This window comes from Culicoides brevitarsis, chromosome 1 (assembly GCF_036172545.1).
Source record: "Culicoides brevitarsis isolate CSIRO-B50_1 chromosome 1, AGI_CSIRO_Cbre_v1, whole genome shotgun sequence".
In the NCBI taxonomy this organism is placed as follows: domain Eukaryota; kingdom Metazoa; phylum Arthropoda; class Insecta; order Diptera; family Ceratopogonidae; genus Culicoides; species Culicoides brevitarsis.
In genome coordinates this window covers 17,309,717-17,325,475 of record NC_087085.1, presented here as the reverse complement: position 1 = coordinate 17,325,475, position 15,759 = coordinate 17,309,717, and the positions used below count along the sequence as shown (strand labels likewise).

The 15,759-nt window shown below is 31.2% G+C and overlaps 3 protein-coding genes across 4 annotated transcripts; 1 reads left to right on the top strand and 2 right to left on the bottom strand.

The window, feature by feature from the left end:
- Nucleotides 1–1,643: 1,643 nt before the first annotated feature.
- LOC134836751 (peptidyl-tRNA hydrolase 2, mitochondrial) lies at nucleotides 1,644–2,096 on the bottom strand. The gene has a single exon (XM_063851957.1). It carries the CDS (start codon nucleotides 2,094–2,096, stop codon nucleotides 1,704–1,706), a length of 393 nt encoding a protein of 130 aa, XP_063708027.1. The 3' UTR covers nucleotides 1,644–1,703.
- Nucleotides 2,096–2,617, bottom strand: LOC134836752 (cytochrome c oxidase assembly factor 4 homolog, mitochondrial). The gene is made up of 2 exons (XM_063851958.1): nucleotides 2,433–2,617; nucleotides 2,096–2,227 (listed from the first exon to the last, which is right to left on the bottom strand). The coding sequence occupies exons 1-2, from the start codon at nucleotides 2,514–2,516 to the stop codon at nucleotides 2,096–2,098; spliced, it is 216 nt and encodes a 71-aa protein (XP_063708028.1). The 5' UTR covers nucleotides 2,517–2,617.
- A 258-nt stretch (nucleotides 2,618–2,875) lies between these two features.
- LOC134837989 (E3 ubiquitin-protein ligase SMURF2) lies at nucleotides 2,876–9,691 on the top strand. Of its 2 annotated transcripts, none has more exons than XM_063853409.1 (9): nucleotides 2,876–3,323; nucleotides 3,394–3,432; nucleotides 5,498–5,740; nucleotides 5,803–6,397; nucleotides 6,470–6,915; nucleotides 7,686–8,835; nucleotides 8,896–9,095; nucleotides 9,155–9,318; nucleotides 9,386–9,691. In XM_063853409.1, the coding sequence occupies exons 1-9, from the start codon at nucleotides 3,275–3,277 to the stop codon at nucleotides 9,668–9,670; spliced, it is 3,171 nt and encodes a 1,056-aa protein (XP_063709479.1). In that variant the 5' UTR covers nucleotides 2,876–3,274; the 3' UTR covers nucleotides 9,671–9,691. The 2 variants fall into 2 exon arrangements, with proteins under 2 accessions (XP_063709479.1, XP_063709480.1); XM_063853410.1 differs by having other exon boundaries at nucleotides 2,876–3,327.
- Nucleotides 9,692–15,759: the final 6,068 nt, after the last annotated feature.

The following is a 15,759-nucleotide window of genomic DNA, read 5'->3' as shown; positions in this document are numbered from 1 at the left end:
TATTAATATTAAAATTATTAAAACTTCCAATACCTAAGGCTTTTGGCATCTTGACTATTTATAAGAAATAATATTAATTTTATATTTATTAATTAATTAAAAATAATTTCAAATTTATTTCTTTTATTTAAATTAATGTGATTGTTTAATAAAAAAAAATATCTTTTTTTATTTCATGGTTTTTAATTAAAAATTAGTCTTCAAAAATTTAGTAAAAGTAGAAAAAAAATAAGATTTCTTCAAAAAAAAAAAATTTTTTAAAAATTTAATTTTTTATATTTCGAAATTTAACTTAAAATTTAAAAAAATATTTGAATTTCAGGTACACCGTGCCCAATTACCTCACACCGTAGTCACTCCACACATCGACGTAGTATTTTTTTTATAATAATAGTAGTAATAACCTACATATCAACAATCCACATAATCAACATTTATATAATAATAATAATAACAAGCAGCATTAGTGATCAACATTTTGTGCCTGTAGTTGTAAGATATGATACAAAAACACAAACACACATCACCGAGCAAATAAATATCACGACAAGCAATGTTCACGCGTTCCTACTCTGTATTTATGCTTTTGCTGTAATAACAGTCGTAATGAAGTTAAATTCTAGCAGCGAATACAAAAGGTAAATAAAACGCGTGTTCATGAGGAGGATGAGAATGGTGTAGGTCGTGTCTGCAACGTGTGTTTGTATTTGTTAACTTCAATCGGAAAGAAGTATTTTTTCGTTGTGAATTCAAAACAAATGCCTTTCTTAATAGATATTTATAGCACATGCCGAAATTTAGTCAGTCTGGTCATGTTTTGGGCATTATCGCCGAAAGTGTGTCGCTGGCGCTCGTCGTCGAGGACGTTTGTAAATATTGCATAATATGTACCTGCTGCGGGATTTTTGATGCAAAAACAGAGGAAATGCAAGTGAAATCACGCGAAATTTATCATTTCTCTGGAATGTTGAACGAATTTTTAAATGAACGTGCAATAAATTACTTTTTAAACGATCAGATGTTTCTTACAGCGAAAGAGAGACGCACGTACAGCAATTGCGACGACAATAATATACTTTTCTCGTATTGATACAATTTAATAATAACGACGAGAATTTTTTTTAAATAGAATTGTTTACAGTCCAAAGTCCGGTAGTTTGACGTACGATTTTGATCATAGTCCATTTCTTTCGTCGGATCAGGCGATTAAATTTATTAATTTCAATTTTTTGTCACCCTCAGATTTTTTTTTAAAAATTAAAAAAAATTTTTTTATTGAAAGTCTTAAAAAATTACAATTTTCGATAAAATTATTTAAAAACGAACTTAACTTGCTCTAAAAGACATTTAAATTTTGAATTTAATTTTTTTTTTCTCATTTTTTTTTTTTTTTAATTAAAAATTCTGAAAAAAAATTCGGTCACGTAATTAAAATTAATTTAAAAAAAAATCTCGAATTAAAATATTTTTTTCTCCGTTTTTTTTAAAAATTAAATTTAAAATTAATTTTTTTATAAAAAAAAATTGAAATTTTAATAAAATTAGAACACGTGACTAAAATTAATTTTTTAAAAATTTGGAATTATTTTTTTTTCTTCATAAAAGATGGGACAAAAAACGAAAAAAATAATTTTATTCGCCTAAAAAAAAAGATTTTTTTTAAAATATGTTTTTGTTTATTTGACGTTAATGCGGAGGAGTGACTAGAGCAATTTTAAATGCTTGACAATTGAGTCAATTTTTTCTTTATCATCGGGCCCGATTCCAAGCACAGTTGTTGTTCCGGCTTCGATTTCGGTGCGACCTGCATCGCGAACCGCTTCGGCAACGATGCCTTGTGCCTTTGCGGCTTTCTGTAACTCCTTCAGCTCCGTCAACGAATCTACTTTTAACACTATTTTGGGCTGTCCCTGAGCGAACCACGTGGAGCAAAGGTCCGGATGACGATCCAGGGTGCGATGGTAACAAATGACGGCGGCATGCGCGCATTGCGACCCCGTCTTGCCTTTGCTCAATTTCAGATCAGCCCGCACTACCAACACCATTTTCGTGGGTGTTCCACTAATTTTTGTTATTATGCGACGCAGGAAGGACATTACGAGTCTTGCCGGAACGACGATTTCTCGTACTTGGCTCGCTGCTTTGCCGAATACTCGGACATGCACTCCTTAAAGGTTTTTACGACGTCCTGACACTTGCGCCAGTCCTGGGTCTCCGCAATACACTCCTGTTTGTGGGGAGTGCAATGCATTAATATTTCTTCATTCACGAGGCGGTATTTTAGCGTTATCGGGACAAACAATCAATATTGCTTGCGAAATTAGGACAACTTGCAGACAACAAACACACCCACACACGTACATGCACGGAAAAACAACATTTTTTCTCGAAAGTTTGGAAAAGCAACGTGAAAAATGTGTTACAACACTCACCTGCACTTTGTAATGTAATTCGATGCATCCGGTGCGTTTCAGCATTACTTCAACGGGATCTTCGACATCATTTTTATCGGACATCACTCACAAATTCGCTCGAAATTTATTATTTTTTGAGTCCTTTTTGTTATCCCGATTGAACCAATGATCAGATAATGACTGGAAATCACCTGGAATTCACGATGATTTATCACTTTCATTCGTCTCATTACCGAAACTCGTCCCAGTACACAATTAAACTTGAAAAATACCCACTGGGCTCTTGTCTGACAGTTTAATCCCAGCTCACAATTCAAAAAACCGAAAAATGCGCACAGGATCTCAGCCAATCAGGAAAAAGTGCATGGCAATTCTCGTCGTTTATTGGTCTAAATTCATTCAAAAGACGTTGATTGGTTCGTAAGTCAACTTCAAGCCCAATCAAAATTTGGTAACTTAAAATTTTTGTATTTTGCATCCATTTCCTCCGACATTTTTAGACATTTTCACACAATTCCCCGCGAAAAATCGCCCGTAAAAGTGGTCAAATGCCAGCGTTGCGAGTGCCGTGACACGAGACAAGTGGAGATTATGCACTAAAAGCACGGCAAATGCGGTAAAAGTTGCATCAACAAAAATTCGAATGCACAAAAATACACAAAAATGTCGACCATATAATTGGCTGGCAGTGGTAGAGAACGGACGAAATTTTGTTTCATGCACTTCGATGGAGCAATTATTTCGCAAAATGCATGGAACTTCGGCGTGAAATAACGAAAAATTAGAGGAAAAAGTGTTCAAAAAGTGTAAATGAGAAATATTTTAATCAGAAAAAAAAGTGAAAAACGCTCAAACGAACCATGAATAAAAATCACAATAGAAATGGTGCTCAAAAAATACGAATCACAGGTTAGTTGTAGCGAAAAAAAAAATAACAATCAACAACCATTCAACTGCCTTTTTTTCTCTCTTCTTCTAGTTTTATGTGCTCGAAATCTTGTACGAAAAGATTTGTTTCGTAAGTATATTTACTTTAATTTTAAACAAATTATCATTCACACTCGAAGAAGAATGCTTTAATTGATTCACATTAGATAAATATTAATAATCGAAAGGCATATTAAGACGTAGATTTCGATAAACACTCATCGTCCGCAACGGAACGAAACGAAGTCAAGGTGTCTTGTGTACTTTTTGGGCTGTACTGGACATTTATGGATGCAATTAACGTTACTTAGATAACAATGTGCTCGAAATTAATTATCGCAACTTTTGCAAAAAAAAATCATTTAAAGGATTTCTTTAAAAAAAATCAGTCTAGGTCTTCTCCTTCCGTCGCCTTCATTTTATTCAACAATTTAAAACAAAAAAAAATTAAATTGTCTTCTTCTTCTATCCGTTTTGTACGATGCCAATATCGTACGGTACAGTACTGTTAAACATCACCAATTTGACTCGTAATTGCTGAACCGAAAAGAAAATATGTTACTTATTATTGTGCCTTATACATAATAATAGGAACAACAAATTACCTTGCCATTTATTTATTATTTTAAAACGAACTTCTACTTTTTATTTTTTTTTTACATTTTTTTTTTCATCGTAAACGTTCGATGCACAGAAGGTACGACGATATGGAAGTGGAATTAAAAAAAATAATACAAATTCATACAACAATAAGCAAGCAGCACTAGAAACATTAAAAAACAAAACAAACGATAATTTTCCGAAAGCCCTCCTCGAACTCTATCGACTCGTAAAAATGCGGTATTCATTGAAATGAACGAGTACGATGTGTTTTGTCGGTGTAATAGTAATAAAAATAACAATAAAAAAACGCGATATGGAGTAAAATTTCAATGAAATATTGTGCAAAATGTAAAAAAAATACTTCTTGCGATGCGATGCGATTTCCATCTTCATTCATGTTGATTGCTGGAGTTAGGGTGATAGAAAAGTTGAAAAATATTTTGGGTTTCATGAACTTTTTGAACATTAGAAAGGAAATTTGAATATTTTTCAGTACAAAAATTACCATTTTCATCAATTTTCATAAATTTTTGTTAAAGAATTAATTTTAATAATTTTTCAAAATAATTTTTTTGAAGATTTTTCATACCTAAAGTAATTAAATTGAACAATAACGAGAAAAATGGGTAAAAAATTAAGATAATAAATTAAAATTAATTAAAATATTATTTATTTTTTACGTAAAAAGAATATAAAAATTAAATAAAATTAAATTAAAAGCTTGTTTAAATTTAATTTTTTTTTTAAACTCGGCTTTGATCATGAGAAATTTTCAAACGAAACGAATACGAAAGAAAATTAATTTCTATTAAAATAAAATTAGACAAAATTTTATTAATTTTATTTATTATTAATTATTTAATTTATTAAATTTTGAGTTATAAAATTAGTTATTTCGTGTATTAATAATATTTTAAAGTTTTTTTTTAATTTGGAGGAAATTTGTGACAATTTGGAAAATAAAAATGGGAAAATCCTAAATTTTAATTGATTAAATTACTTAAAAATATTTTTAAAATTAATAAAATTAAATTTTTTATCTCTAAAAATACATCAAAATTGTAATAAATTTTTGAAAATTTTTTAAATATTTTTGTATGAAGAAATCGAAAACATTTTTAAGATTTTTTTAAGCCTAAAAGACGAGATTTTCATTTTTTAAAAATAATTTATAGTTGTAGGTGTCGATTAAATTTTATGGTTTCCATGTAATAATTTTGTTTGTTTTTTTTTTTTGAGCAGTTAGGTCATGATTTCACGTGTTTTTAAGTTACTTTCGAAATGACCGACGAAGACACGAAGAGACATATTTTAACATAAATTTTTTGTGTGAGTGGTCAAGTATGTGATAATTAAGCATAAAGTTTTGTGTAGGTCAAAGAGAAACAAAGTAATAAATTTACCTGAAACGCTGCATGATGAATCAATGAATGAATGTGACAAAAGTGACAAATTCCTTTCTCTTATCTTTTGGGGCGTTTTCTTCGAGTTTTTTTTCATTCGATCCTTTTTTAAAAATATTTTTTTAAACTTGTACAATTTTTCTTTTGCAGGAATGCCCGATCCCTTTGCAAAAATATCCGTTGACGGTACGGGCCAAGTATATTCAACAGAAATTTGCAAAGCATCCTTAGATCCCAAGTGGAATACACATTACGACTTGTACATTGGTACGGGAGATGCCATAACGATTTCCGTGTGGAATCAACGAAAGCTGCATAAGAAGCATGGGAGTGCGTTTCTCGGGTGTGTTCGCATCTCCTCCAGCTCGATACAGAGACTCAAGGATACTGGATGTAAATTTTTTTACACAATTTTTTTCATTTTTCGACTCTAAAATCAAAAATTTTTATTTTAGATCAACGGCTTGACCTCTGTAAAGCCGCGCAAGATGATCCCGAACCGATCAAGGGTCAAATAGTCATTTCGCTGATGAGTCGGGAAGGCACTTCGACGACGGGCGCCGGTAGATTAGCGATTGTTGGACCTGCCGGAGACGTTCGAGGTCCCGATAACGAAGAAGACGAGCCGAATCAAGATCTCCCCGAGGGTTGGGAAGAGAGAAAAACTCCAAATGGTCGCGTTTATTACGTGAATCACGTGATGAAGACCACGCAGTGGAATCGACCTGTTCGACCAGCGATCGAGAGTCAAACGAATGGCGATGCGGATGTTTTATCGGGTCCCTCACGATCGAGTACTTGCATGAACATCTCGGAAAATGCGGAAAATTGCGATGTGACTCCGCGAAGATCTTCAGAACCGGCTGTGGGCACAACAAATGGAAGCACAGAAGAGAACGGAGACATAACGAGAAACTTGGTAAAAGCAAAAAGTCCGATTAGGAAAGATTCTGCTGTTAGTTCGACAACAAGTACGAGTCCCACAGTCGAAACAATTTTGGAAAACGGTTCGGCAAGTCAACTATCGCCGAGGAATTCAGTGATTCAAAGGTATGTCAAACTTTTTTTTTCTTTGTTTGACAATTTGTTTTGATACTAATGCGCATTTTTTGACATTCGCAGAGAGCAACAAGTAAAAACACCACCAATTAACGCACAACAAAGCACGGCAACGGCACAATCACCGAGCATCACTCAACAAAGCGACATCGTTAGTAGTAATTTAAGCACAACACTGAATCAGTTAACAATAACAAACAATACCGATAATACGACGACGACGACGACAACGACAACAGGTCTTAACGGAACGAGACAAGCAGCAGCAGCACCAACACAATCAAATAATAATCACGTGAATGCAATCGCGAACAATAATCAACATCCGACCCCAGTGAATAGCAGCAGTGAGAACGGAGGCGTCGTTAATAATTCTGTGATGAACAATAACGGAGTGGTCAGTCCGAGCATTCCGGGTGTGAAAGTTTTAAGCAATAACAATGGCGCGAGTCCCGCAACGCCTGTTACGTCGAATGGCGAGACTGCAAGTTCGCGTTCCAATGGAGACGGTAAGAATTTTATTGCAATTTTTTTTGAATTTTAATTTTTTTAAAATCCAAGTAGGTTGATTTCATGTTTTTTATGGTCCAAAATATACGAAAATTATCTTTAATTTGTATAAAAATTAGTAAAATTTAACAAAGATGGAAAACATTTTTTTTTCGTGATCTAAGTTTTTTTTCTAAAACTTGGATTTTTGATTCCTAAACCAAAATTAAGGAATAAAATCAAAGTTAAACCAATTTTTTACATTTTTGAAGTAATTTTACAAATTTGAAATGTCAAAAAAAGAAAATTTATATTTTCCTAAAACCAAAAATTTTTAGAGAATGAGGTTTTCATACCCCAAAAATTTTTCCTGCATCAATTTAAAATTTTTGTTATACTTCATTTTATAACAGATTAATGTAAAACTTGACTTAAAAAGTTAAAAATTTTAAATAAGTTTACAAAATTTTTAAATAATATTTAATTATTGAAATTTTTTTACATTTTTCCATCGAAAAATTACAGTTTTTAATAAAATTGTACAAAAAACGAACAAAACTTGCATAAAAAGTGTTTAAAAATTGAAGAAATTTCGAAATTTAGATGATCAAAAGATCAGAAAAAAACAATTTTGGGATATTTTTGTAAAGAATTATCGTTTTTGCATCAAAAAACGTTTAAAAATTAAAAAAAAAATTAAAAATTCCTCAAAAAAAATTGAAATTTCAATTTTATTATTATAATTTTAAAAACTTTTGAATTGAACTTACCTTAAATTTTTTAATTTTAGTTCAACGCACTCGTCGCTCATCTCGAAACCTAGAAGACTCATCGCGTCGCTCACATCGATCTGGTAGAACGCCCCGCGCCGGCATCATAAGTTCTCGTTCAAATGGTGCAATTCGCCCTGCTGTCGGTCTACCGCCTGGCTACGAAATGCGCACGACGCAACAAGGTCAAGTCTATTTCTATCACATTCAGAGCGGCGTCTCAACGTGGCACGATCCCCGAATACCCCGCGACTTGGATACGCAATCAATTCCAACGGATCAACTGGGTCCCCTGCCAGCAGGATGGGAACAACGAAAAACCGCCTCGGGTCGAATCTACTTTGTCGATCACAACAATCGAACGACGCAGTTCACAGATCCCCGATTAAATCCACAAGTTCTTGGAATCCTGAAACGCTCCATGGGTCAAGTGGCGAATTTGAATGGGGCAGCTGCGGGCGCTACATCATCTGGCGCCGGACCCCAATCTGTCGTTACGCCCACACGAAACGGCGTGGAAGCATCTGCCGCTCGCAGTACAACGACCTCGACTGAAACACCTTCGCGTACCGCGAGCATCGCAACGCCAAACGTGACACCGAATGCCGGTCCAGCTGACATGCCGATCGGTTTGCTGGATGGCGCGGAAATTTTACCAAAGTATCGACGTGATTTAGTGGCGAAAATGCGATCGCTACGCACGGAATTGCAGCAATTGCAACCGCAGTCTGGACACTGTCGTCTCGAGGTGTCGCGCGACGAAATTTTCGAAGAGAGTTACAGACTGATAATGAAGATGCGACCCAAAGATATGCGAAAACGACTTATGGTCAAGTTCAAGGGCGAAGAGGGACTCGATTATGGGGGCGTGGCACGTGAATGGCTCCATTTACTATCGCGCGAAATGCTGAATCCGCAATACGGATTGTTCCAATATAGTCGCGAGGGGCAATATATGTTGCAAATTAACCCGGATTCGGGCATCAATCCCGATCATTTGTCGTATTTCCATTTTGTTGGACGCATCTTGGGCATCGCAGTATTTCACGGACATTGTCTCGATGGCGGATTCACAATGCCTTTCTACAAACAGCTGTTAAATAAACCAATTACGCTGAACGATATTGAAGATGTCGACCCCGAACTGCATCGAAGTTTGACATGGATGCTGTAAGTTTTTAATTTTAATTTGATTTTTGACCAAAAATTCTATTAAATTTCAATTTTTAGGGAAAATAACATAAATGGCATCATCGAATCGACATTCAGTGTAGAAAATAACAGTTTTGGTGTGATAAAAGTGCATGAATTGAAACCAAATGGCGCTCAATTGGCTGTAACGGAAGAAAATAAACGAGAATATGTCAAACTTTACGTGAATTATCGTTTCATGCGAGGCATTGAGCAACAATTCTTGGCTTTACAGAAAGGTAATTTCCATTTTTAATCAAAAACTTGACAATTTTTAACAAATTTTGATATTTTTCAGGATTTTGTGAACTCATCCCGAGCCAACTTCTGCGACCATTCGATGAACGTGAACTCGAACTCGTGATCGGAGGCATCAGCAGTATTGACGTGACAGACTGGCGATCAAATACGAGACTAAAACAATGCACGCCCGATACGCAACAAGTGAAATGGTTCTGGCAGGTAATTTCAAGCCACTTTTTTTTTTATTTTTTTTTTAAAATCTAAAAAAATATTTTTTTTCTCTTAGATCGTCGATTCATATTCCAGCGAGATGCGTGCTCGCTTATTGCAATTCGTCACGGGATCATCTCGTGTTCCCTTGCAGGGCTTCAGAGCGTTACAAGGCTCCACAGGTGCCGTAGGACCGCGTCCCTTCACCATTCACTTGACAGCCGATGTGCCTATACAAAATCTACCGAAAGCACATACCTGCTTTAATCGTATCGATTTACCACCCTACGACTCATATCAAACAATGTATGACAAATTGACGCAAGCTGTCGAAGAAACGTGTGGATTTGCTGTAGAATAAATTTCAAACATTTTTTTAATACGCGAAAAGTTTTTTAAAAACATCAATTTACGGTAAAAAGACGTTTGAAACGCCTTTCGATCCTATTCTTTAGAAAAAAAAACTTTCATTTCTGGAAATCTCGAAAGAAAGACAAATTAGCTTCAAATATGTAACAATCAAACTGCCACTTGAAAGCAGTCATTAAATCAAAAAATTTTTTACAAATTCTCATCTTATGAAAAAAAATCACAAAAATTTATTGAAAATTATCAAAACCGGTAGAAAATCCTGTCCATATAAATTCCTGTAGTTAAATTAAATTCAAAACAAATTTATTAGAAAATTCTATATACAAAAAGCCAATTTTATTAGAAAAGAACCCACAAAAAATCTGTCCTCTTTTCTAAATATTCTACAAAAAAAATTAGGAATTCAGAAAGTAGAAAATTTTTATCGATCTCTTTAGATCAGAAACTTTTTTATATTCTTTTTAACATTTTTTTTTATATAAAAATAAATTTTGTATAGTTTTTTTTTCTATTTCTATGCCAATCTTTTTCTATATTACTATTTAAATTTTTAAAAATATTCTAATTTTACCACATTTCATTATTATTATATTATATATGATAAATAAATTATTAGGAAACCAATTTATAAAAAATAATAGCTAGGCTATTTAAAAAAAAATGTATAAAATGCGTTTGTTTTTCTATGCTATATTAATTATAATGAAACAAAATATTAAATACAATATTTAATAGTAAAAATAATAATAATAAATGAAACTAAAAGTACCTATTCTATCATTATTATTATGATATATCTTTATAAATAAACAAAAAAAAATAAAATATTAAAAAATTGTGCATTAATTTAATTAATTTAAAAATTAAATAAAAAAATAGTTACAATTAATGATTTATAAAATGTATTTTCAATGAGCTGATAAAATTTTTGCCCGTTGAGAGTTAAATAAAACAATATAAAGAATTACCTACCAAGAAGTTACAAGTTCATACATTTTATAACTCTATTCTATTTATTAGGAAAGGATTTTCACAAAAACAAAAAAAAAACACAACAATTATACATAAAAGAAAAAAAATAAAATCATTAAATTAGTTGCATATATACAACAATAAACATATAAGTATCAATGATATTAAAAAAATGCAAAAAGGAATTCTTGTATTAAAAACAATAAATACGTAAAGTTATTTCGTAAAAATGAAATTAATGGAGTTTTATTTAATTCTTTGACAATTTCAAGTCGTTTTGTGTTAAAAATTTTATTTTCAGTTTAAAATTTTCATTCTGGAGATGATTTCTTTTCATATTGGGTCGATATTTGACGTAACAAAAAAATCAGCGATTTGAAGTAAAAACGCTGATAAATTTAACAAGCCACTTTTCGATCAGTTTTAAGCCTAAAATTGAATAAATATCCATTCTAAAGATGATTTCTGATCATATTGGGTCGATATTTGACAAAACAAAAAAATCAGCGTTTTGAAGTAAAAACGCTGATAAATTTTACAAGCCACTTTTCGATCAGTTTTAAGCCTAAAATTGAATAAATATTCATTCTAAAGATGATTTCTGATCATATTAGGTCGATATTTGACAAAACAAAAAAATCAGCGTTTTGAAGTAAAAACGCTGATAAATTTTACAAGCCACTTTTCGATCAGTTTTAAGCCTAAAATTGAATAAATATTCATTCTAAAGATGATTTCTGATCATATTAGGTCGATATTTGACGAAACAAAAAAATCAGCGTTTTGAAGTAAAAACGCTGATAAATTTAACAAGTCATTTTTTGACCAGTTTTAAGCCTAAAATTGAATAAATATTCATTCTAAAGATGATTTCTGTTCATATTGGGTCGAAATTTGATGAAACAAAAAAATCAGAGTTTGGAGGTTCAAACTCTGATTTTTTTTACAAGTCATTTTTTGACCAGTTTTAAGCCTAAAATTGAATAAATATTCATTCTAAAGATGATTTCTGTTCATAATCTCAAGGTCGATAAATTTAACAAGCCACTTTTCGATCAGTTTTATGCCTAAAATTGAATAAATATTCATTCTAAAGTTGATTTCTGTTCATATTGGGTCGATATTTGACAAAACAAGAAAATCAGCGTTTGAAGTTTTGATAAATTTTTTTGACAAGCCATTTTTTGACCAGTTTTAAGCCTAAAATTTAATAAATATTCATTCTAAAGATGATTTCTGTTCATATTGGGTCGAAATTTGATGAAACAAAAAAATCAGAGTTTGGAGGTTCAAACTCTGATTTTTTTTACAAGTCATTTTTTGACCAGTTTTAAGCCTAAAATTGAATAAATATTCATTCTAAAGATGATTTCTGATCATATTGGGTCGAAATTTGATGAAACAAAAAAATCAGAGTTTGGAGGTTCAAACTCTGATTTTTTACAAGTCATTTTTTGACCAGTTTTAAGCCTAAAATTGAATAAATATTCATTCTAAAGATAATTTCTGTCCATATTGGGTCGAAATTTGATGAAACAAAAAAATCAGAGTTTGGAAAACTCTGATTTTTTTTACAAGTCATTTTTTGACCAGTTTTAAGCCTAAAATTGAATAAATATTCATTCTAAAGATGATTTCTGATCATATTGGGTCGAAATTTGATGAAACAAAAAAATCAGAGTTTGGAGGTTCAAACTCTGATTTTTTTACAAGTCATTTTTTGACCAGTTTTAAGCCTAAAATTGAATAAATATTCATTCTAAAGATGATTTCTGTTCATATTGGGTCGAAATTTGATGAAACAAAAAAATCAGAGTTTGGAGGTTCAAACGCTGATAAATTTAACAAGAGATTGAAGGGTCACTTTTTGATTCCTAAAATTGAATAAATATTCATTCTAAAGATGATTTCTGTCCATATTGGGTCGAAATTTGATGAAACAAAAAAATCAGAGTTTGGAGGTTCAAACTCTGATTTTTTTACAAGTCATTTTTTTGACCAGTTTTAAGCCTAAAATTGAATAAATATTCATTCTAAAGATGATTTCTGTTCATATTGGGTCGATATTTGACGAAACAAAAAAATCAGAGTTTGGAGGTTCAAACTCTGATAAAACTCTGATAAATTGAACAAGTCATTTTTTGAACAGTTTTATGCCTGAAATTGAATAAATATTCATTCTAAAGATGATTTCTGATCACATTGGGTCGATATTTGATGTTACAAAAAAATCAGAGTTTTGAGGTTCAAACTCTGATTTTTTTGCAAGTCATTTTTTGACCAGTTTTAAGCCTAAAATTGAATAAATATTCATTCTAAAGATGATTTCTGTTCATATTGGGTCGATATTTGATAAAACAAAAAAATCAGCGTTTAGAGGTTCAAACGCTGATCAAACGCTGATAAATTTAACAAGTCATTTTTTGACCAGTTTTAAGCCTAAAATTGAATAAATATTCATTCTAAATATGATTTTTGATCATATTGGGTCGAAATTTGATGAAACAAAAAAATCAGAGTTTGGAGGTTCAAACTCTGATTTTTTTTACAAGTCATTTTTTGACCAGTTTTAAGCCTAAAATTGAATAAATATTCATTCTAAAGATGATTTCTGTTCATATTGGGTCGAAATTTGATGAAACAAAAAAATCAGAGTTTGAAGGGTCAAACTCTGATTTTTTTTACAAGTCATTTTTTGACCAGTTTTAAGCCTAAAATTGAATAAATATCCATTCTAAAGATGATTTCTGTCCATATTGGGTCGAAATTTGACGAAACAAAAAAATCAGAGTTTGGAGGTTCAAACTCTGATTTTTTTTACAAGTCATTTTTTGACCAGTTTTAAGCCTAAAATTGAATAAATATTCATTCTAAAGATGATTTCTGTTCATATTGGGTCGATATTTGATGAAACAAAAAAATCAGAGTTTGGAGGTTCAAACTCTGATTTTTTTTACAAGTCATTTTTTGACCAGTTTTAAGCCTAAAATTGAATAAATATTCATTCTAAAGATGATTTCTGTCCATATTGGGTCGAAATTTGATGAAACAAAAAAATCAGAGTTTGGAGGTTCAAACTCTGATTTTTTTTACAAGTCATTTTTTGACCAGTTTTAAGCCTAAAATTGAATAAATATTCATTCTAAAGATGATTTCTGTTCATATTGGGTCGAAATTTGATGAAACAAAAAAAATCAGAGTTTGGAGGTTCAAACTCTGATTTTTTTTACAAGTCATTTTTTGACCAGTTTTAAGCCTAAAATTGAATAAATATTCATTCTAAAGATGATTTCTGTGCATATTGGGTCGATATTTGATGAAACAAAAAAATCAGAGTTTGGAGGTTCAAACTCTGATTTTTTTTACAAGTCATTTTTTGACCAGTTTTAAGCCTAAAATTGAATAAATATTCATTCTAAAGATGATTTCTGTTCATATTGGGTCGATATTTGACAAAACAAAAAAATCAGCGATTTGAAGTAAAAACGCTGATAAATTTAACAAGCCACTTTTCGATCAGTTTTAAGCCTAAAATTGAATAAATATTCATTCTAAAGATGATTTCTGATCATATTGGGTCGATATTTGACGTAACAAAAAAATCAGCGTTTTGAAGTAAAAACGCTGATAAATTTAACAAGCCACTTTTCGATCAGTTTTAAGCCTAAAATTGAATAAATATTCATTCTAAAGATGATTTCTGTTCATATTGGGTCGATATTTGACAAAACAAAAAAATCAGCGTTTTGAAGTAAAAACGCTGATAAATTTAACAAGCCACTTTTCGATCAGTTTTATGCCTAAAATTGAATAAATATTCATTCTAAAGATGATTTCTGTTCATATTGGGTCGATATTTGACAAAACAAAAAAATCAGCGATTTGAAGTAAAAACGCTGATAAATTTAACAAGCCACTTTTCGATCAGTTTTAAGCCTAAAATTGAATAAATATTCATTCTAAAGATGATTTCTGTTCATATTGGGTCGATATTTGACGAAACAAAAAAATCAGCGTTTGGAGGTTCAAACTCTGATTTTTTTTACAAGTCACTTTTTGTTTTAAGCCTAAACGCTGTTCATATTGGGTCGATATTTGATAAATTTAACAAGTCATTTTTTGACCAGTTTTAAGCCTAAAATTGAATAAATATTCATTCTAAAGATGATTTCTGTTCATATTGGGTCGATATTTGACGAAACAAAAAAATCAGCGATTTGAAGTAAAAACGCTGATAAATTTAACAAGCCACTTTTCGATCAGTTTTATGCCTAAAATTGAATAAATATTCATTCTAAAGATGATTTCTGTCCATATTGGGTCGAAATTTGATGAAACAAAAAAATCAGAGTTTGGAGGTTCAAACTCTGATTTTTTTTACAAGTCATTTTTTGACCAGTTTTAAGCCTAAAATTGAATAAATATTCATTCTAAAGATGCTGTTCATATTGTCGATATTTGACGTTCAGCGATTTGAAGTAAAAACGCTGATAAAACTCTGATAAATTAAACAAGTCATTTTTTGACCAGTTTTAAGCCTAAAATTGAATAAATATTCATTCTAAAGATGATTTCTGTCCATATTGGGTCGATATTTGACGAAACAAAAAAATCAGAGTTTTGAAGCAAAAACGCTGATAAATTTAACAAGCCACTTTTCGATCAGTTTTATGCCTAAAATTGAATAAATATTCATTCTAAAGATGATTTCTGTCCATATTGGGTCGAAATTTGATGAAACAAAAAAATCAGAGTTTGGAGGTTCAAACTCTGATTTTTTTGCAAGTCATTTTTTGATCAGTTTTAAGCCTAAAATTGAATAAATATTCATTCTAAAGATGATTTCTGTTCATATTGGGTCGATATTTGACGAAACAAAAAAATCAGCGTTTTGAAGTAAAAACGCTGATAAATTTAACAAGCCACTTTTCGATCAGTTTTAAGCCTAAAATTGAATAAATATTCATTCTAAAGATGATTTCTGTTCATATTGGGTCGAATTTGATCAGCGTTTGATTCAAACTCTGATTTTTTTTACAAGTCATTTTTTGACCACTTTTAAGCCTAAAATTGAATAAATATTCATTCTAAAGATGATTTCTGTTC